Source organism: Trichoplusia ni (genome assembly GCF_003590095.1).
Source record: "Trichoplusia ni isolate ovarian cell line Hi5 chromosome 25 unlocalized genomic scaffold, tn1 tig00001386_group24, whole genome shotgun sequence".
NCBI lineage: Eukaryota > Metazoa > Arthropoda > Insecta > Lepidoptera > Noctuidae > Trichoplusia > Trichoplusia ni.
This window is the reverse complement of record NW_020799904.1, coordinates 8,469-32,598: the sequence shown is the minus strand read 5'-3', so window position 1 is coordinate 32,598 and position 24,130 is coordinate 8,469. Positions and strand designations below refer to the sequence as shown.

The 24,130-nt window shown below is 40.1% G+C and overlaps 1 protein-coding gene across 1 annotated transcript; it reads right to left on the bottom strand.

The window, feature by feature from the left end:
- Positions 1-2,795: 2,795 nt before the first annotated feature.
- LOC113506790 lies at positions 2,796-3,521 on the bottom strand. The gene has a single exon (XM_026889630.1). The coding sequence runs from the start codon at positions 3,519-3,521 to the stop codon at positions 2,796-2,798; it is 726 nt and encodes a 241-aa protein (XP_026745431.1).
- Between the last annotated feature and the right edge of the window lie 20,609 nt (positions 3,522-24,130).

The following is a 24,130-nucleotide window of genomic DNA, read 5'->3' as shown; positions in this document are numbered from 1 at the left end:
TAAGACTATCTTACGGACTATAGTTACAATAACAAGTCGCCCGGGCGGGCCGACTGATAAGAAAAGTGCTGCGTTGGGCTCTACCGCAGCGTGAGAGCTTAAGGCTCTGCTACACTGATGGGTTAGGAATATAACTAGATACACCCTTGGACCGAAGTTATCGGAAAAGCAGCGTTTTTCCGAGAACTTCGTAAAGTCCCTTGAACAAGATGTTACATACTGAATATATATGATTACAATTAAATCACTTAAACTGAGAATAATGGAGTTAACCGTTGTAAAGAACGTCCTGACATTGTCAACCTTTCTGTCGAACGCTCTATTGAACTGTCCTGTGTAGAACTAGAGCAATACATTATTATTTGTGTGTACAGACCCCCTTCAAGTGATTTTAATTTATTTGAATCTGTTATGGAAGATTCACTATCGAAAGTTAAATGTAATAATAAACAAGTTATAGTTTGTGGGGATTTCAATGTTAATATTTTAGAATTAGCTCCATTTACTATCCGACTTCTGAATTTGTTCAAGTCGTTTAATTTAGATAACCTTTTTTGCGAACCAACCAGGTTTACGGCCTCTTCCGCAACTTGCATAGATAATATATTTAGTAGTTGTAAAGCAAATAAAACATTACTATTAACTGATATTACTTCTGACCATTGCGGCCAACTTGCTAGTTTTTCCCAATTACTTCATAATAAAACTGTTAAGGTGGTCAGTAGGCCTTACACAGCGCATCGTTGTTCGCGCTTCAAAAACAACATCAAGTCAAAATTACGGCCATCACTTTTGGACTCGATTAACCCAAATTAGGCTTATGAATCAGTTTTTAATGTAGTTAAAAGCGAGTTTGAAACAATTTTTAAGTGTAAAACTAGGCAAGTCAAGTGCAGTTCTGCTGCCTCGTTTAATCAATGGGCCACTACTGGTATATACAAAAGTCGAAGTAGGTTGTATGAGTTATATGGCATGAAAAAATATAAATTTGACGCAGATTTTGTAAATTATGTTAGAAATTATTCTAAAATTTTTAAAAAGGTTTGTAACTCTGCTAAATCTAACTATATCAGCGAAAAAATTAAAAACTCTGTAAATAAAGTAAAAGCCACGTGGAATATTATCAATCAAGAAACTGGTAAGGCTACGAAACGCGATAATAACTTCGAGATTTTATCCAATAATGAACTAGTTACTGAAGCTAAAGAAATCGCCTCTATATTCAATAACTTTTTCGCAGATATACCATTAACAACAACGAGATCTTTAAAATCATCATCACTTGACGCGGAAAAACTATTACGTAATTGCGTGCCCAGTTGTGATTCTACTTTTAGTTTCGAATATGTGACTCCATTAGATATAACCAATGTTTTTAAATCACTCAGTCAAAAGAAAACCGAAGATTTTTGGGGTTTTTCTGTAAAACTCCTAGGTAATATAATAAACATTGTAGCACCCTCCCTAGCTGTTATCTTTAATAAATGCGTAGACGTAGGTGTCTTCCCGGACTTGATGAAACACAGTAAAGTCATACCGTTATTTAAGGCAGGCAGTAAATGTGACGTTGGTAATTTTAGACCGATTTCAATTTTACCTGCATTCAGTAAGATTTTTGAAAAATTGATATTAAAACAACTACTACATTATTTTAATCACAAGACCCTCTTACATAGCGAGCAATACGGTTTTACAAAGGGACGTTCAACTACCGACGCGGGTGTAGCTTTACTGAAACACATCTACGATGCTTGGGAGAACTCTCAAAACGCTATTGGCGTTTTCTGTGACCTTTCAAAGGCATTTGATTGCGTCCGGCATGACACATTATTATGCAAACTCGGATATTACGGTATCAAAAATAGATCACTAGATTTAATTAATTCCTATTTAAGTGATAGGGTCCAATGTGTAGATGTAAATGGTAGTAAGTCCACAGGACTACCTGTGAAACTAGGAGTACCCCAGGGTTCAATACTCGGCCCATTTTTATTTTTAGTATATATTAATGACTTACCATTCTTTTTAAAAGGCATATGTGACGTTGTGCTCTTTGCAGACGATACTTCCTTAATATTTAAAGTTAACAGAAACAGAAATGACTTTAACGAAGTAAATAGTGCACTTACTCGGGTCACACATTGGTTTTCAGTTAATAATTTAGTTTTGAATGCCAAAAAAACCAAATGTATTAAATTTGCGATGCCTAATGTTAAGAATCTTGGGCCAAATATGTATTGTTATAAATAATGAAGTACTAGAGACTGTAGAGTCAACGGTTTTTCTCGGCGTTACAGTTGATGCAAAATTAAAATGGACGGCGCATATTGCATACCTAGCAAATAAACTCAGCTCTGCGGCTTATGCGGTTAGAAAAGTTAGGCAGATTACTGACGTGGACACAGCTCGTCTTGTTTATTTTAGCTATTTCCACAGCGTTATGTCCTATGGCATACTTTTGTGGGGTAGGGCAGCAGATATCGAATCGATATTCGTCTTACAAAAGCGAGCTGTCAGATCCATTTACCAACTAGGCTCTAGAGTTTCTCTTAGGGAGCGGTTTAAAGAGATAGGCATTTTAACGGTAGCATCCCAATTTATTTTAGATAATAATAATATAATAATAATAATAAATCTTTATTTCGGAATCTTCACACTCCATATTTTTACACCGAAAGAAACAAAACATATTCAATTAAAAAATAAATAGAAAAAAAAAATATATACCTAACGTTACATAACAAACACATAAATACTTATAAAATTCAAAAAATTCAAGACGCTTTTAAATACAATTAAGCTGCAATCTGTAACCATTTTTTGTACGTTGTGGTAGTATACAGTCTTTCAGAAAGCTCTTTGATAATACTGTTCGTACACGAACCAACCCTCGACATGAATCCAGCGATTCGTTTTCTCTGGATGGCATTAAACGTATCCAGCCTAGCTTCTGCGAACATACCCGACGCACTACAGTGCGGTGCAAGACCCATTAGCTGCCTAAAGATGTTATTGTACTGGACACGAATACCATCCAGAGACCTCTTCGTGTAACGCGTCCAGAGTTGGCACGTGTAGAAACTCTGACAATATGTTCTAAAGAGATGTACCTTCGTCTGAGTGTTGGCTTTAAAAAATCTCCTGGCTATCATATTGCCCACTACTGATAATGCTCTACGTTGCCTGTCTATATCGGCATCATCTTTGAAGTCTGACGTCAGTATATGGCCAAGGTACTTAAACCTCTCAACTACTTTTACTCTCTGGCCTCCTATCCAAACTGGTGGGACGTTTAGTGGACCTCTTCCTGACCTAAATATTAACAATTCCGTCTTCTTTGCATTATACACCAAGTTGTGTTCTTTAGCATATCTCTCACAAACAGCAATTAGCTTCCTTAATCCCTTAATTGAGGGGCTGAGTAGGACCATATCATCAGCGTAGCTCAGGTTGTTGACATACCTGTCTCCAAGCCTAAGCCCCACCGCAGTTCCACTCAGCTCCTCAATCAAGTCATTCATATAGATATTAAATAGGTCAGGAGAGGTTAACCCACCCTGCCTAACACCACAGGATAGCTTATAGCTATCCGACCTTTCTGATTCCCACCTGACGTTGTTCGACTGATTAGAATACCAATATCTAATCAGTCCAACAACTCCAGGCGCGATATTAGTTTTATCTAGTTTTTCCCATAGCAAGTTATGATTAATTGTATCAAAAGCACGACTAAGATCAAGGAAACAAGCATACACACTTGTCTCCTGTTCCAAATATTGCGATACCACTTGTTTTAGGGAGAAAATAGCCATGTCCGTTGACACTTCAGGACGAAATCCGAACTGCCCGTCATTTAAGCTAATTGCGGGACTTAACTTTTTGTGTAGCAGGCGCTCAAGCACCTTGGCCACAACCGTTGCCAGCGATATGGGTCTATAATTTGACATATTAGTAGCATCTCCAGTTTTATTCTTAACTATAGGTACAACTAATGTACGTATAAGTTCCTCAGGTAAGTATTGGTGCCTTGCACAAAGATTAAACAGTAAAGTTAAGGTATCAGCAATATATTTTCCTGCGTATAACAAATGCTCAATACTCAGGCCATCATGCCCTGGGGATTTCCCTCGCTTCATTGTCCTGAGAACCTCAACAACATCATCAGCCGAAACCTGGAAAGCCCCCTCCTCAACAATTCTACAACAACTTGACGAAGGCACAGATACTGCTGAATTAGATGAAGTCTGTTTTACATTAAAATGCGTACTAAAATTATTTGCAATAGCTCTATTGTCAGACTCACCCTCTACACTGACTGGTGTGCTGGTTTTGGGGTTAAGCTTTTTAACTTCCCTCCAAAAACCCGCGAAATTTTTAGACGACGCATGCTGTGCTAACATATTCATTTTAATTTTCTCCTGGTTATTTTGAACATATTTCAAGGCAGATTTAAAGTCTTTGCGCGCTGTACGCATTTGATCGTAATAATATCCGGAACTAGGCCTACCATATGTATTCCACTGTAGAAATGTCTGCCTAGCCTGGACGTGGTACTGTCTAACATAATAATTCCAACCAGTTATATAACGTTTTCTATTATTATTACATGTATATGTGCGTTCAGCGGCAGTTTGTAAAACTTTAATTATATTACAGTAAAGCCTATCAATTATACTTATATGTTCTACATCATTACATAACATATTGCACTTACATGACAAGTTATACTCCTCAGATTGATATATTAAACCTAGATTTTCAGTACATAGTTCACTGTATTTATCACATTGTTCTTTACTCCTACAGTCCCACCTATACTTTAAATTGCAATCAGTCCCACTATCCATTATCAGTCTTTTACAAATAATACTATTAATTCTTACCTCTATTACTAATGGTAGGTGATCCGACAGATACGCATCGTATAATACGTATATGTCACTTACCGATGACTCGGCCGCCGCCGAGACAAGGCAGTGATCGAGCCATCGCTGCGAACCGGTTCCATCACTTACATATGTATACGTGCTTATATCGAGTCGCTTAGTGTCTATACAAGATAACAACTCTTCAAAACAATAGTCCATTAGTTCCTTGTAGAAACGCGTGTCAGGGTGCGCGTTAAAGTCCCCTAATACGAACACACTTTCAACATCCGCACTATCAATTACCCCACTAATATTAGCAAGACACTGTGCCATTACCGGGAAATTGTCTTCACAGTCGGTAGGCATATATACACTAAACACCAGAATACTCCGATCCCCGCGCATAAGTTTAACCGCAACCATACGATCATTGTTACACTGCACAATATCAGCACTAGGGAATATGTTTCGATCCCACAGGAGAGCTACTCCCCCGTAGGGCCTCCCTCGCACCATTCCTTGCTCCGTGTCGACAGCAGATATACCATGACTACCAAATTGTTTGTGTATCGTGTTTAACAATCCAAGATCATGTGGAAAAAGCCATGTTTCCTGAAGCGCTATGATGTGATTACTATTGCATAACTGAACTATTTCCTGTAAAGATCTTTTGAGTGATCTACAATTATATGAAACAAGCTTAATGGTAGAACAATCCATTAGTTTTTAATAAGCTCTGCGTTCGTTGTTGGCCTCTTATTACCGATTTGTTTACGTTCCCAGAACTTCCTGAAAACAATGTCCGCAGGCCAGAATCGATCACCATTATCGTTCAGGAACAGGTCGACACTGTTTAACGGAACGATAACCTTGAAGGCATTAAATTCATTATTTACATTGTTTATTTTATAAACTTGCACATTAAGGTCAGTCTTATATTTAATAAATGCCTCTATGTCCCCAGGAGTGGTTTCCTTATGTACTCTAGAGATATATAAGGATATTTTCCTCTCGGCTGCTTTAAAGTTAAATTGTTCCAAGGGCTGGGCGACTCCCCTCCTATTAATAATTTTACGACGTTTGTGTTGCACCGTTGTCCATTTCTCGTTACCTTGCTTGTAATTATTACTAGGATTATTAGGATTCGTTGCATTTTTAACAGCCTCCGCCATCGTGTAATTCCGCTTATCAGTTGTTATCATTACGCTCTCGTCGCTGTACTTGGGTGCTAATTCGCTGGCGAGTGTACGGGGCGCACGGCGCATTGCATCGCCACCGCCGCCGCCGCCATCCACTCGTCGCCCGGCTATCGCTGTCTCGCTCTCACGCGCCACAGGAGACGGCGCGCGCTCACTGTCGCACTCGCTGTTGCGCTCCTTCTCCCTCCTTCGCGCTGCCCCCGCGCCGAACGCTTGCTTCGACCGCGGTGTTCGTTCAAAATCAATGCTTTCTAAGAATATTTCCTCTACCTCCTTTTCACTAATGCTTATAGATGGTATTTTAGGCAAAGTATCCGTTGTCTGTTTCAATATTTCTTGAGCAATTTCACCCTCATTCTTCGATAATGCGACTTGAACTAAATCTTTTAACTGCTGTATTTCGAACTTAAGTGATGCCACCTCCTCCTTGGTAGCTTGCGAGGATACCTCCGAATTGTCTCTTCGCAAGCTAGCGACTTCTTTTTTGAGTATTGACATTTCCTTTAGGAATGTAGTCACATCTATATGGTCAAACGTGACCGGCGGCAATTTATTAAGATCTTTGGCCACAAAAATCGGTAGACATTTGGGCTCTGTTTCCTTCACGATCCTAATTATTTCTTGCACACTCTTCTGCTGGTTACCTTCCTTTCTTCTCATAAGTTTCCGGGAAGGTGCCAACAGCTTGTAAACAAGTTGCCTAGCACTTTCAATCTCCGCGTCGGCAAATGCACTCATACATATTTGCACTATAGCTGTCTCTGGAAGTGTGTCCACTTTATTACACACAAAGGCCAAAATTTCACTAATTACAACATTACACGTATTACATTTTATATCGGTATCATTAGGGTCTCGCTGCGGCGATCGCGACATTGCTCAAGGCCGCGGCGCACGGCGCGCACGCACTCGCACGTCTAGTCGCAACGGCAACGTCGCACAGACGTTGCCGTTGCGATGAGTAATATACTACTGATACGAAAAAACCTTCACTTATACTCCAAAAATAGTGATATTCATAGTATAAATACACGAAATAAACATAAGTTAATCGGTACATCGCACCGGTTACACAGGGTACACAATTCATTTGTGGGACTTGGTGTTCGCCTCTACAATAAACTGCCTCTCACTTTATTGGAATTGCCTTTTAACTCATTTAAAACAACGGTTAAAGATAAACTGTGCAAGAAGGCTTACTATACAATCAATGATTATTTAAATGATAAAAATAGTTGGTCGCCGTGATTTGCACAGGACGGTTTAGTGTGGATTAATGTTTGACGTGTATTTGTGTAATTTGATAGACATACTCTATGTGTGTAACATTGTGTTACCTATTTTGTTTTATTTTTAGTATAATTATACGCATGCACGTATATATTATTTATTATAAATTTTGACATGTATAATTTATTAATTATAAATTGAATGACGTAGCAATTTATGCCGCCTCCGTGTTTAGGGCTATGCCAGGTAAATCAACGTTTGGGGTATTTCTTTCAGTCTTATTTTATTTTATTAGCCGGCAGCAGATATGTCATGCTCCCTAAGTCGTCACTGCCTGCGGTGGCGTCTTGGGTCGGGTCACCTCCTTCCCTCTAATATGGTGAGCTCAGTCCACGAAAACGCAAAATGAAACGACAAATAGACCATCTAATATATTCTCTAAATAACAAGAAAAAACATGTAAAGAGGCTTCAAGACAAAAATAGAGTGTTGGTAAAAAAAAATGCGAATCTAAAAGAAATTTTAAATACATTGTCTCAAAAATCTTATATAACCGAAGAAAATGAAAATATTTTATCCTGCATAGGTGTACAAAATCGAGAACTAGTTAAACGTCAAATACTTAAATCTAAAACAGGACATATGCCAAAACTAAAATACTCTCCAGAATTACGAGCGTTCGCTTTGACACTGCATTTCTATTCGCCAAAGGCATATAATTTTGTAAGAAAAACATTTAGTACATGTTTACCAGCCACGAGCACGCTCAGAAAGTGGTATCAGTCGGTTGATGGTAAACCAGGGTTTACGAAAGAGGCGATTGATGCCATTAAAATCAAAGCGACAGAATCAAAACAAAAACTTTACGCTACTATTATATTTGATGAAATGGCTATAAGAAGCGGAGTCGAATATCACCCCCAAGGCCGGAGGTATTATGGCCACGTTAGTTTCGGTACCAGCTTGGAAACAGATTGCCAAGATGAAGCCAAGGAAGCACTAGTATTTTTGTTGGTACCGATCAACGCTTCCTGGAAAATTCCAATTGGATATTTTTTAATAAATGGCGTTAACTCTGAGCAGAAAGTGGCTCTTTTAACGGAAGCCATTCATTTAGTAGAAGAAGCTGGTGTTGGAATTAAAGCTGTCACATTTGACGGTTGTCCAGCGAATTTGACGATGGCCAAAAAGTTAGGCTGTTCTTTTGAAGGTAGTAATTTCAATACTACCTTTAAAAACCCCAGCAATGATGATAAAATTGCAGTATTTCTAGATCCGGCGCACATGATAAAGCTAATAAGAAATGCGTTCGAGTGCTATAAAAATTTTCAAGACAAACATGGTGAGACCATTTCCTGGCAACACCTTGTAAATTTACATAATTTGCAAGAAGCAGAAAATTTTCATCTTGCTAATCGCATCAGAGCAGCTCACATATTTTTTAAAAGTAAAATAATGAAAGTGAGCTTGGCTACCCAAATTTTTAGCAAGAGTGTGTCAGATTCACTCATGTTTTGCAAGGAACAACTCAATTTACGGGAATTTGAGCAGGTTACACCGACAGCACGTTTTTTGGACTTGATAAATGACCTATTTGATATCCTAGACTCGCATACCCACGGTTACGGCCTGAAAAGGGCGGTAAATGTTGAAAATGCAACCAATGTGCTAGTAAAACTTAGGGCTTCAAAAGATACTTTATTAAACTTGTCTACTCAGATAAAAATAAAAAATACTGATCAAACTGTTCTACTCATAAAATCACCAAGATATACTGGATTTCTAGGATTTTGTGTATGTATCGAAAGTGCGATATACCTTATCCAGGACCTCGTTGTAAATCCAAACTACGCATTAAAATACTTACCACTCCACAAAATCAGCCAGGATCATTTGGAGCATTTTTTTTGGAAGTGTAAGATGTCATGGGGGTTCAAACAATAATCCCAGCGCTCGACAGTTCGAGAGTATTTATAAAAAGCTTCTCACCTATGCACAAATAAGAAATAGCGGCAGTGGAAATTGCTCTGCTTTACATCAAATGTCTATTTTGCAATGTACATCACCAGTGGATCGTATCAATGTCACAACACGATACAGAGACCTTACAGACACACATGAAAAGTCAATTGAAAGCGAAAATGTAGATTTTCCTGAACTTGAAGATCTTACACACGTTTCAGATTTGGTGAAAGGGTTCTTGAATACATGGCCGGCTACACCGTCCATGCATTGATAAAGAAATTAAAATGTCAAACGTGTATTGGAGCTTTGATTGGCTTAGAAAATGTTAACTCCTTACAGTACCAAAAAGATCTAAATAAGAACAAGTTACTTTATGGTTCCACCACCGTTATAGAAATTTGTCGCCGTTGTGAAATGTACATAAAGAGGGCGATCAAAGAAAACGGATCCAAAGTACTGCCCTCAAAATGTAATACAGATTACTTCATCCGATTAGTTATGAAATCGTTCATCGGGAAAAAATTATTCCCGGAAATATTATTTCATCAATTTGAAGTAGAAAGCTCTAATCACTTGATTGATTTAACAAAATGCATAATCCAAAAGTACGTAGACGCTCGATTGTCATTTTTAACTAAGCACAATCAGGACCCTAAAGCTTTTATACGCAAAACTTACACTAAACTTATTCATTTTAAAAATCAGTAATAACTTATTTCGGTTTGTTCATTAATATTTAAATTCTAGTTTTTCGTTACCACCACCTTTACTATAATATCATTTTGAGAGCGTCAGAATTGTGAGTGTTTTTTTAAGAACTCTTAATTAAATCTCTTTGGCTTTGAAAGTTTTGAAGGTTTGTGTTTGTTTGTGTCTTTAAAATTAAAAAAAATACGGTTGGATAAAGTTGATTAAACATTTTATTTTTGTTTGGTGTATCATTTTTTATCCTAATGGTACTACTTTACATACCTACTGTGCACATTACCTACCACCACCTACAACCACATCAAGTTGCATATCTATTTCACAACCTCAATAATAAGGGCCGTTCTAGTACATTTTGCACATGGCAATTATAGATTATATGAAGTTTTTAACAAAATCACATTTATACATTATTTTATTTTACCATCATTACCTTTCATTTAAATAGGGTATTTCTACGACTATTTGTATAGTCGAATTAAAAGAATCATAAAGTCGATTTATCGATATCGATTAATTTGGAAAAAAATTATTGAACGGCACTTTGCAGAAATATTTGTACTGACATTGTTGCATTAGCCAATCACAAGCGCGCATTTTTCTTCACTCCCCGACCCGCTGTTGTGAGTCGCGTTCTTAGAAGAAATAAGCCTATCGGCTCTCAAGTGGTTAGATTCTCTTTGTGGCTGACCCTTGCGTCATACTCGTGAACGGGTGCTGCTTGCGGTGGCTGGTCGGTCTGCTGACCTTGGCCTTAGTACTTAAAGTTTAATTTCGTATAGGTTTATATACAGCGACCTCAAACTTTTGTTTGTTTGGCATGGCACCTGCACACTTATTTTTGTTATTGTTCTGTACAATTATAATATTTTTTGTAAACGGAATGACAGCGTGCTGCTGGGGAGTTTGTTGCGCCGTTTCTTCTCTCACAGCAAAAGCACTTAGGAAGCGGTGAAGGGTGGGCGAAACTGGGTGCTGTCCAATGTAAATGACCTTCAAAAAGTGCTACTTAGTAGCCTAATTTGAATAAATGAATTTTGATTTTTTGATTTTGAACCCACTAATAATAAGGGTCTCTGATTAACTCTATTTTCCTCCAGGTGTGCCGGATTGTTTTCAATTTCTTTAGAATGACAATCCTGCTTCTTACAAAGCTTTGCTTTTATTACAGAAGAGTACTTATACAGAATTACGACTAATGACTGTAACGGTGAGGGCCGCACAGGTAGGCTGTGCGGACCGTTAACCAATTAGGGAGAAAGAAAACCAGAGGTAGATCTCCAAAAAGGTCTTTAATGGAACTAGGTCCGGCTAGGTCGCGGGTTTGTGGCACAGGTAATTAAGTCCTCGCTTTTATATGAGTGAGGGGGTACCGTCCCTGGGGGGTCCACGTAGGGTGCCCGGTGAGCTGGCTGAAGCTGGCTGAAGCTGCACGGAAGCTGGCTGAAGCTGCACAGAAGCTGGCTGAAGATGGCTGAGCGGCCCGGTGAGCGGGCAGAGGCTGGCTGAGCGGCACGGAAGCTGGATGAGCGGCCCGGGAGCTGGCTGAAGCTGCCCAGAAGCTGGGGTCGCTGGCGTGTCAACGGCCGCGGCCACCAGTAGGTGCTTAGCCGCCGGCTGGAGAGCGGGACCCGCAGAAGGTAGTGGGACGGCGGTAACCCGTAGGGTGACCCCTGGAAGCGTGCATAGAGGTGCGTAGGTTAGCGGTGCCGAAGATGTTGGCCCGCATGCGATGTGGATGCTCCCCTAGTGGTCCCCAGGGCAGCACAGAGGCAGGGAAAGGGAAGCTCACACATCGCAGCGGTTTACAAGGCAGATGGGTGCAATGACACGTGCTCAAGGCTGATGCAATAAAGTGCTTACACTATCCAGAGCTCATTTTAGCCTTTAAAGGGGTGGCAGGAGGCTAGTAACAGCTGAAGGCACACTGAGTATTCACTTAACACTATTGAGAACAAGGGCAATGCAGCCCGCATGGGATAACCTAAGACCGCGTGGTCGGCCAAGGCAAGCGAAACAGAACAAGCAGAATGGGATTAAATATGTGAAAATTAATATGAAGTAGGTTATCCCGTACACGGCACACACTTAGTTTAGCAATATACATAGAAACTCACCCAAGATTGGGGTATAATTACACCTTAGGAGTCGTGGCAGCAGCCGCCAGTTATGGCGATCGAGAGGGAATGTCACGTAGCCTCTCACATCTTGACGTTTAGGCACTAGGGTGGACCACTGTCGCCGCGTCCATGGACAATTAGTAAGTTGGCCATAGACGCGACGTTACAGTACCCCCCCCGCAAAAAAAGGATTTTGCTCAACAAAATCCGCTAGAATCTCACCGCTCGATCACCAACTATATAGGGACTGACCGCTGCCCTCCATTTAAACTACAGCAACATCATGCTTAATTAAGCTAATTATCATTCCCCTGTCCCTATTCGGTGAACAAAGTAATAACCAGTGGATAAAGTGAATAGGGTGGAGTTTGAGTCTGCAGTGTAAGTGTAAGTATGACGTGTCATAGTGTGACCCGAAGGGTTCCAGTAGAAGAGATACAAGGGCACGAAAAATACCTTAATTAATTTTCAATAACTAGGATACATGCAACAACCATCAGCTTTCAGCCAATTGATTTTTAAATAATAAGGTTTATTATAGTAGTTAAACATAATTAGTATTATGGTAACAATTAGATAAATATAAGTTTTAAGGGAAGTTGTCCTTGAGACCTGCTCTGCAAAAAAATATCATCCCTCAAGATCCACAGCATTCGCAAGGACAACGCCAGTTAGAATAAATAAATAAAATAAATAATATTCGGTGCGGGCACCTGATTCCAGGGACCGACTTGAAATATTTCTTAAAAGAAATAACGTTTGGACAACACAAGGTTTAATGGTAGTCACCACAGGGACCTACTCTGCAATAAATAATAGACACCCCTTGAGGCCCACAGTATTCCCCAAGGCGACGCCAACAAAAGTATAACAGTGACACAGTACATTTATTAGGTATAGTGTTGGTGTAGACATTGCTCCACCAACCGATTTGCTTAAGGAGTGGTACTTGTAGAACTACCCAGACATCAGGCTCTGCAGAGACACCAGCAATCAGGACACTCAAAGCCTACCATCAGTCCGCCCGATACAACCTATAGAGAACAAAGAGGGAAAACTAGCTAGTGCGGGTTGGTTAGTTAAATTAGGTGGGTTCACTGGGGTCTGGAAAACAGGGCTATGCGCTCATAACCATGGGCGTAGGGCGGCCTTCAAGGCATGTGAAGGTGGTAGTCCCTTGGCATCGTTGCAACACAATTGTGAGCTACACTAGCCTAGCTAGGCCTGCGGGACTACCGAGGGTCCTTCCCTTTTAGGTCCTTAATGTGCCAAGTACCTAATGGTTTATCCTGCATATCCACCAAATCATATACCAGAGGTGAATGCTTACCGGAAACCTTACACTTGACATATTTGGGAGCCAGTTTTTTTGAAAAATATTTATCCTTATCGCTTAAGTAGTAAGTACGTTTCCACACTATATCACCCACATCAAATTCAAATTTCTTCCGCCTTAAGTTGTAACTACAAGCATTTCTTGAATAGGCCTGAAGCAATGCAGACTGAACTCGGTCAAAGACACCAGACAAAACCCCTAAGTTTTCTGCATACTGATCCCTCGGCTGGAAAATAATTTCATTCACATCTGCATTTTGGTAATGAGAACCGTCAGCAATCAATTCCCTACCAAACACTAAGAATGCTGGGGTATAACCCGTCACCTCACTAGTTGAGCTGTTTAATGCAAATTGCACCTTGGGTACTTGTAGGTCCCAAGAGCGTTGATCATCATTTATGAGGGTAGAAATAGCTGTTATTATTGTTTTATTATAGCGTTCCACAGTGTTTATCTGTGGGGTGTATCTAGGGGTATAATGCACATTAGGTACCTTGTATTTATTGAACAAATTCCTCATCTCATAGGATGTGAATTGTGTTCCATTATCCAAGATAACGCACTGTGGGACACCATGTACCAAGAATATATTGTCCTCTAAAAGTTTGCAGATAGTTTTAGCGTTAGCACTCCTCATAGGAAACAATAGACAGTACTTAGAGAAACAGCAAGTTGCCACAAAGAGGTATGCATTTTGTCGCCTAGAGACAGGCAACGGGCCGACGATGTCGATGCTCAACATCTGAAAGGGACGTGAACACTCCTTTGGTTTACCCATTAGGCCTAGTGGGGCGTGATTAGCTTGTTTGTGAGCAATACACGTGTCGCACGAGGTTACCGCTTCCACAACGTCCCTATGCATACCGGGCCAATAGTAACGTAGGGTCAGTCTCTTATAAGTCTTGTAGATGCCAAGATGCCCCGCTGTAGGTTCAGCATGGTTCTCCTTAATGATGCGCGGCCTTAATTCCGACGGAATCACTTCCTTCCATTCAAACTCACCTAATAATGTAAATTTGCTTTTGACATATCGAAATAACCTGTCGTCCTTAACTATATAGTTCGGAAACGACGACGGGTGTTGTTGACAACCGTGATATATATTCAAGTACCACTTGTCATTTGTCCGTGTATGTGGGTTTGACTGAGAAGTGCCCGTGTCTACCAAGGTGGCCACAGGAAACGCCCGGGATAAGGCATCTGGAAGAGTATTGTCCACACCACGACGGTGTTTAATGTCAAAGTTGAAAGTTGAAAGTCTAACCCCCCACCGTGCCAAGCGGCCGGATGGGTTCTGTAGCTTCAGAAACCATTTTAGAGCCGAGTGATCAGTGTAGACAGTGAATTTCAAACCGTTTTCAAGATAACAACGCCAATGTTCCAAAGCCAGGAGAACAGCAAGAGTTTCTCTTTCGGTAATGCTATAGTTTTGTTCCTGTTTAGACAGGGATTTGCTCATGTAAGCTATAGGATGTTCGACCCCGTCCTTTGTCTGCGTCAATAAGCCACCTATACCATAGTTGCTAGCATCTGTGTGGACTTCGAATGGTAAACTGTAGTCCGGACAAGATAAAACTGGTGCGGTTACTAGAATTTCTCTAAGCTTTTTAAAAGAATCATCGCACTCCTGAGACCATTGAAAAGGCGGGGCTTTTTTACTAGCACTGGTTAATTTATTAAGCGGGGCTGCTAATGCGCTAAAATTGGGAACAAACCGTCTGTACCACGAGGCTGTGCCCAAGAATCTTTTGACTTCCTTAGGGTTTGTAGGAACCGGGAAATTTAGAATAGCTTCGACCTTCTCCGGGTCAGGTTGAAGACCTTTAGCATTAACTACATAGCCTAAGTATTTCAGTTCGTCGCGGAAGAATTTGCACTTTTCCATGTTAATTGTAAGGTTGGCGTCGGCTAGCTTATTTAGTACTTTAGTCAGCAGGGAGATGTGATTATTGAAATCAGAGGAAACCAAGACAATGTCATCCAAGAATGCAAAGACCCTATTCTCAAACTCGGGGCCATAGAACAACTTATCTACCATTCTCTGCTGAGTTGCTGGTGCATTGGTAAGACCGAAGGGTGTAGTTTTAAATCTAAACGTTCCACGACCAGGTATATAGAAGGCGGTTTTATTCCTATCAGATTCCTGAAGGGGTAGTTGCCAAAAACTTTTGTATAAGTCAATGCTGGAAAGATACTTAGCGTCTCTCAGATTGTCTAGTATTTCAGAAATGTATGGTAGATTATAAGCATCCTTCTTGGTAATGGCATTTAGCTTACGGCTATCAAGGCAAAAACGAAGTTTGCCGTCCTTCTTTGGTGTTAATAAGACTGGAGAGGACCATGGGCTCTCGCACGGCTCGACTACATCCAACCTGAGCATCTCATCAAGCTCTTCTCCCAGAATCCGCTGTTTTTCAGGGGACATCCTGTAATAACGTTGACGGATTGGGGGAGAGTCACCCGTATCGATGCAGTGGGTTATAAGGGTGGTCCGACCTAAACCCTTCCTGGTAGAAGAAATATTTTCAAATTGTTTAATAATATCATTGGCTATTACTTTCTGTGTCTCTGATAACTGGGCAAACGAGTGTAGGTGTAATTTAGAATTAAGCTGCGTGTTAGATTCGCTTTTATTTATGAGAAAAATAGATTTAATGTGTTTAGGAAATATCTGGAAAGCGTTCCAAAAATCCATGCCCAATAAAATTGGACTGTCTATTGAAGGAACCACATAAGCCCTAATAGTTTGCACTTTGTCTTCGAATGTAATTGGTAAATTTAGGAGGCCAATAGAGTGCAATACTTGTCCCCCAGCGGCGACAAATGTCTGTTCACTGTCCACAGGTTGCACGGTTAGACCTAGCTCCTTGGACAAAAACTTATGATAATCCCTACCTATTACCGTCACTGCAGAACCAGAGTCCAACAAACCACAAACAGGCAGGTGATTTATTAGAATAGCTGCATATGGTCTAGTATCATTGTTAGGTTTCTTCTGGATTGTCGAGACGGAGTAGCAATTGAAAAATTTAGAAACAAAGGATAACCAATCTTCCCACTCTGCTTTACTCAGTTTATTATAATCTGTTTTCCCAACGCGACAATCCAAGCCAGCTAGTTTTTTGGACGGTTACATTTAGTACAGTCTGGGAATTTTACCCCCTTCTCCCCACACTTGAAACAAATAGGAAAACGTTCTGCGCCACACTGACGCAGCGAGTGTGAGTTGCTTCTACAACGAGGACAGAAAGGGGTAACCCCTTGTGAAGAGTTAGCATCTCCTGTGTTAACTGCAGAAATAGGCTTCAGTGGCCGATGGTCCTCCCAAGTGGGGTAGCTTTTTTATAAAAATTACCTCGGCTATATCTACTGTAGTTATAAGAATTAGAATTAGAGGCCGTGCCAAAAGACTTGGTTCCGGTCTTGATATATGCGAACTCTGGTGCCAAGGAGGAGAGGTTAGATTTAGAGGGTTCCTGATAATGGGCAGCTCGTGATTTATATTTTTCGTAGTTTTTGCAAACCGCTTCTAGCTGTTCCAGAGTTTGCACATTACTGATTGCTAGAACTTCCGCATAAATTGGTTTTAAGTTATGGGAGATAATATCGAATATTTCAGATTCAGTTGGCCTTGAGTTCAACCTATTAAACAGACCGTTCATGATGGAAATATATACTGTTATGTTCTCAAGGTCTCCTTGAGTACGCTGTCTTATTTCAGTAAGCAATCTGTAGTCATAGTCATCGGAGTCGAAGGCCTCTTTTAGTAGTTGTGTAAGTTCCAACCACGAGCTAACCTTAGGTCTAATATGTCGGTACCAATGCAAGGCATTGTCCGAAAAGATTTCATAGGCATAGTTAAACATGTCATCTGCCTTGATTTTCTTACTAATCTGAAATTCCTCTAGATTCTGAATAAAAGAGCGTACACAAGTCCTACCATCATATTTTGGCTTATTAGGAATGTGGTTGGTGCAAGTAACAGTTATGTTGGAGCCGGTAGGCTCTGAATGTTGAGCGGTATGAGTGTTGTTGTGGGACCTATATTTGGTTTCAAGATCAGCGAACTGTGATGTGGCAGTGGTGAATGTAGCTTCTAGTTTCTTTCTTCGTGTAATAAGTTCAGAATTAGTTGGTGTAATACGTGATAACCTGTACCTAATGTGGTTCTTATATGATATGGCCTTGGATACTCCGGCATCAGTATTAATTCCTACTATACTTGACTGAAATTCTGACAAGGTAAGTTCTACAGCATCCAAATCCTCCCGGGTATCCAAACCGGACTCCTGAATGTCATCACTAGAATATTTCTTACATAGCTGATTTATTTGTTTTCTAAGTTCTATACAAGTGCCAGATTCTCCACCCCTAATAAGTACCTCATATTCAAGCTCAGCTTTTCTTAGGTGAATAAAATTGATTGGGTGAGTTCCCATTTTATACAACAAGAACCAATGAGTGGTAGTTAAACAATTGGAACTGATTAGATTATAACCAATTACACAGTTGAGTGTTACAACACAGACCTACAGAATTAATGAAATATTTTGATAATTACAGTATCAGTTATAAGGATAACCAATAAGAACAATTATTGAGATTAATTAATTAATTATAGTATTGATTCTTAGTTAAACATTAATTATAATCTTTAATTAATTATTAATAAATTATAGTGTTAGATTATATTATGTTCATTAAATTAAATTATTATATTAGATTATAGTTGAATTTAAATAATACCGCTGCGATGCAGCCAAGCGACAACCTAAGTACCTGTGCCAGTAAAGATTGGGCGCCACTGTAACGGTGAGGGCCGCACAGGTAGGCTGTGCGGACCGTTAACCAATTAGGGAGAAAGAAAACCAGAGGTAGATCTCCAAAAAGGTCTTTAATGGAACTAGGTCCGGCTAGGTCGCGGGTTTGTGGCACAGGTAATTAAGTCCTCGCTTTTATATGAGTGAGGGGGTACCGTCCCTGGGGGGTCCACGTAGGGTGCCCGGTGAGCTGGCTGAAGCTGGCTGAAGCTGCACGGAAGCTGGCTGAAGCTGCACGGAAGCTGGCTGAAGATGGCTGAGCGGCCCGGTGAGCGGGCAGAGGCTGGCTGAGCGGCACGGAAGCTGGATGAGCGGCCCGGGAGCTGGCTGAAGCTGCCCAGAAGCTGGGGTCGCTGGCGTGTCAACGGCCGCGGCCACCAGTAGGTGCTTAGCCGCCGGCTGGAGAGCGGGACCCGCAGAAGGTAGTGGGACGGCGGTAACCCGTAGGGTGACCCCTGGAAGCGTGCATAGAGGTGCGTAGGTTAGCGGTGCCGAAGATGTTGGCCCGCATGCGATGTGGATGCTCCCCTAGTGGTCCCCAGGGCAGCACAGAGGCAGGGAAAGGGGAAGCTCACACATCGCAGCGGTTTACAAGGCAGATGGGTGCAATGACACGTGCTCAAGGCTGATGCAATAAAGTGCTTACACTATCCAGAGCTCATTTTAGCCTTTAAAGGGGTGGCAGGAGGCTAGTAACAGCTGAAGGCACACTGAGTATTCACTTAACACTATTGAGAACAAGGGCAATGCAGCCCGCATGGGATAACCTAAGACCGCGTGGTCGGCCAAGGCAAGCGAAACAGAACAAGCAGAATGCGATTAAATATGTGAAAATTAATATGAAGTAGGTTATCCCGTACACGGCACACACTTAGTTTAGCAATATACATAGAAACTCACCCAAGATTGGGGTATAATTACACCTTAGGAGTCGTGGCAGCAGCCGCCAGTTATGGCGATCGAGAGGGAATGTCACGTAGCCTCTCACATCTTGACGTTTAGGCACTAGGGTGGACCACTGTCGCCGCGTCCATGGACAATTAGTAAGTTGGCCATAGACGCGACGTTACATGACAATAAAATGACGATCGCGTACAACGAGTAAATGGCGACACTATTTGTTTCACTTGTTTCACTTTTTACACTGGTTACACTTTTCTTCAGTATGTAGTTCAGATGTCGAATATCATCCAATTTAACTCCTTTTAGGTCTACAGGTTCCATATCTACAGCATCTGAGGTTTGTTCCCGTAAATCAGGTAAGTTAATGATGGGCATAGGCATATATCTCGTCTGTAGGGAGTAAGAACGCCGCCTTTGGATTTGGATAGTGTCTATGGAGACATCGCATTGCTCTCCTATGGTTATAATGTATGTTCCCCGTATACGCTCCTTTGTATCGTCATTGTCACAAGTTTGAGATATGAGTTTATAATATTTGGAATATACTATCCAACTATTTGGGGCAATTCTTTCGATTTTCAGGTTTTCAGACTCTACCTGGCGTGATGAACAACGTGAGAGGTTATGGTGATACTTCATGAGTTGTTGGTTTCCTCCGCATTTTGAACCAGTTTATTTTCAGAGCAAAGGTATTCTTTAGCTGTAATCTCCTGGCACGGTTGCTCGATCGGGCGGTATCGAACACCTTCTACTAATAGGTAAGGAAATTCAGGAATAACAATAAAGGTATGGTTACTGGAATCGTTGGACATAGGAAGGGAGTACAATTTATAATAATTATAAGTAACATTATCAATAAGTGGAACTTCTATAATAAACGTTATTTCGTTATGCTTAAGGTAAGATTTTACAGACAATGATTCCTCTATATTCATTAAATTTTGTTCATTTGCAGAATACATTAAATTATCATATTTGCCAATATGTTTCAACAAATTTAATAATTCAGCAGAATTAATAACAGACTTATGTAAAACGGACACTTTACTAAATGCTAAGGCTGTTTCTATTTCACTTAGTTTTATATAGATAGTTCTAAAGTTTACTATAAATTGATTAAGTAATCCCAATACAAAGGTCATATAGACGGAATGATTTTCTTTCCCAGTAAGGTCTTTTACAAGATTTTCAATTAGTTTTATGCGTGCATTAATTTTCTTAGTATTTTCGTCGATTGTTTCGGTAGAGTTCAGAAAGTGATCCAACATTTCAGATATCACAGTAAATTTATTAGAAATTGCTTGTTCTCTGGTTTGAATGTTACTAATTATGTCGTCATACCAACTGCATCTTCATGATCAAGGTTTCCTGTTATAATTTTGATTATAGAGCCTAAAGGATTTATTAACCCACGTTTGTATCTTTTGGAAGGGATTAATTCTCGTAATTTTTCTAGAGTCTCATTTCGAATATACTCTACCTGTGTTTTAAGGCTCATGAACTCATCCGCGTATGATTTATTCGGGTGTATCATTTTACTGAATTCAGAATATTTTTGGACATTGAAAGAAAGTTCGGTACTGATGCCTGTAAGGTTGAATATTTTAACTATTGACCATTTATCATGCTGTATAAACGCCTGACCTAACTTCACCGGGAGAATACCAGGGTTTTGATTAATCTTTACTGCTTGAAAGGCCTGGTTTGGGGGATGCTGGTTTGGAAGAGCCTGGTTCGTCGTTGTCCATATCACCAGGAGTAAACACCACCTGTGGAGGACGTTTTATATTTTTAATTGGAACTTTTGTGTCCCTATCTTTAAGTTTTATTGGAACAATATTGCGTTCTATCTGTCCAGTTACGACAGCTTTTTGGAACCTAGGCTTGTCCTTGGCTTGTCTTTTGTTAACAGCTTTAGCAAAAATTGTTTGTCCTGATTCTAAAGCTGGTCCTGATTCGCCGCCTCGCTTATTTTTAATGTTTCCTTTTTGGGTTTTTAACTTTTCTGAAAGATATTTATAAAGTGATTGGGTTCTTTTCTTATGGTCTTTAATTAATTGTTGTTTGTAGGCTTTGTCAAATTCAGAGTCAAATGTGGAATTTAATTCGGTGTGACCAAATACAACTTCGAATGGTGATAAATCTGTAGCGCTGTGTATAGTATTATTGTAAGCCATAACGGAATATGTCATTACAGATGCTGCATCTGTAAATTTTCTTTCATATTTTGCCAATCGGTACAGTTCTATTATAGTGGAGTGAAAACGTTCTATCAATCCCATAGAATTCGGGTTATTGGGTGTACCTATGTGTAATTTAATTTTATATAAATCTGTCAGTTCTTTTAGCAATTCGTTGTTGAACTCAGTTCCAGGATCTGAACTTATTTTCTGAGGAATACCGTAAAAGGAAAAGTATTTCATAAGTGCTCTAACCACTTCTGGTGTTGACCGTGAAGGAATTTCTATGGCTTGTCCCAATTTACTGAAGGCGTCAATTAAGGTCAAATAGTATTTGGATTCTATCGTAAACAAATCGATAAAGATTTCTTGAAATGGTGCATTTTGCGTCTGTGTTAGTTGGAGTACCGGTTTGATAGGTCTTCTATCGTATTTAGAAGTTTTACATTGTTCACAGGAATTTATGATGGCGGAAACGGTTTCGTTCATATTTTGCGTTAAGTACGTCGGATTCGTTTGATAGTTTCTGTAATACCGCGGTGGCAGGTCTTGCCTTCATGTAGCTTAACCACAATAGCTCTTTGTTCCTGTTCATCCTCAATATAAACTACACGCTCAGTACATTCGTAGAAGTTAACCATATCCTTTTTAAATAACGAAACAATAATATTACTGAAATCTTTTCTATGTTCAGGATTCTCAAAGTAAATGAAGCATTTAGTTTTCGGCTTTAAAAATTCTTTAATAAGTTCAAGGTTGTGTAGGGGCAGAAATACCTCCAATACTTTTTGTTTGTCCCTAGATATATCTTTCACCTGGGTTTCATTACGGAACCAGCTAAAAATAAGTATCTGGTTTGGCTTTGTATCTATTGCTTCGTTTAGGATAGGTATTCCGTGAGATTCAAGATCTTTAGCCGAATGAATTGTTTGAGTAGAAGTAGATTCAGATGGTATGGGATAATTTGATGGTTGTTCAACCGTATCTATGTCTGAAATCGTTATAGGACTAGCTGTCGCCGTTCTTTCGGAGTCAGATATTGAAATAGTCTTAGAGTCGTCAGTACTTCGTCGTTTTGAAATGTCAGTAATTTGTTTAGTCACGTCTTCCAAATAGCTTTGGAGTCTTTTTTCTTTCTCGTCTACGTTAACAACCATTGAGCTATCGTCGGGTTCATCGGCTCCTAATGCGTTAAGTTTAATGCGAGATAACGCGTCTGCGTTCACGTTCTGTTTCCCATTTTTATATATGACACAAAAGTCATACTCTTGCAAGCGCAAACGCCAACGTGTTAACTTGCTATTAGGTTCTTTAAGTTGGTATAGCCAAACTAACGGTCTGTGGTCAGTGTAAATGTCGAATTTATGTCCATATAAATACGGTCGGAAATGTTTCGTGGCCCATATGATTGCTAGCAACTCGCGTTCTATAGTACTATATCTTTTTTCGGTATCCGTCAAGGTCCTGCTGGCATAGGCTATCGGCTTGTCACCGCCTATAGGGCCTTGTGATAATACAGCGCCAATTGCTACTTCGGACGCGTCGGTTGTTAATACAAACGGTTTAGTCATGTCAGGGTATTGTAAGATTGGAGCATTAATAAGAAGTTCTTTACATTTTTCGAAAGATTCAGTATACTTTTGATCGATAACTACTTTCTTACCCTTTTTAAGACAGGCTGTCAATGGCTGCGTAATTTTGGAGAAGTCTTTGATAAACCGTCTATAGTAACCCACGAAGCCTAAGAATCGTTTTATTTCTGTCTGTGTCTGTGGCATGGGGTACTTGAGAACTGCTTGTATTTTGTCATTGTTAGGTCGAAGTCCGTCTTTAGTCAGTGTATGTCCTAAGTACTGCACTTCCCTACGTAAAAACTCGGACTTATCCAACTGGACCTTCAGATTCGTTTCACGAAGTCTGTCGAACACGGCACGTAACTTTTTAATATGCTCTACTAATCCGTTTGAATATATAAGTATATCGTCTAAATATACTAGGCAATGTATATCTTGCAACCCTCTTAACACGCTATCCATCGTGCGTTGGAAAGTCGCCGGTGCTGTTTTCAGGCCAAATGGCATACGGAGAAATTCGTAATGATCGTTTTGGGTTGAGAAAGCTGTTTTCTCAGTGCAAAAATTTCAATTTGGTGGAAACCGGAAGCTAAATCTAACGTTGTAAAATAATTGCTTTTACCAAGTTTGTCAAGCAAGTCGCATATGTTGGGAAGTGGATACTTATCGTCGATCGTTATGTCATTGAGTCGGCGATAGTCTATAACCATTCTATATTTCACCTTACCGGAAGCATCTGCCTTTTTGGGAACCAAATGTACAGGGGCACTCCATGGCGAATGTGATTCCTGAATCACATTGTCCTTGAGGAGCTTTTCGACCTGACGTTTGATTTCCTCAGCTTGTGCTGGTGCTTGTCTGTATGGTTTAATATAAATCGGGTCTTCGTTTGTGGTCCTAATATGATGTTTTACCTGATTTGTAAAGGTCAAGGGCAACTCTTCACAATAAAATATATCCTTGTATTCTTCGCATAATTTATTTATTGCGTCACGTTCCTCGTGGTTTAAGTGGTCTAGTCGTAATTTCGAGAAATTGTCTGTCATAGTGAGTCAATCTCAACGTCTGTCAAGTCAGTTGTGGTATTTACTATACACTCATCATTTTGGAATTCGGTAACCTTGAAAGGGGCTGTGATGGTCAGTTTCATTCCAAGGTCAGTTGTGTTCTGTATGACAGTGGAGGCAAAATAGTTTTCGCATTTAACTATTGCAGCTGGCATTCGGA

Excerpts from the sequence above, each read along its gene's own strand:
- LOC113506790 (XM_026889630.1), bottom strand. The coding sequence starts at position 3,521 with ATGAATGACTTGATTGAGGAGCTGAGTGGAACTGCGGTGGGGCTTAGG.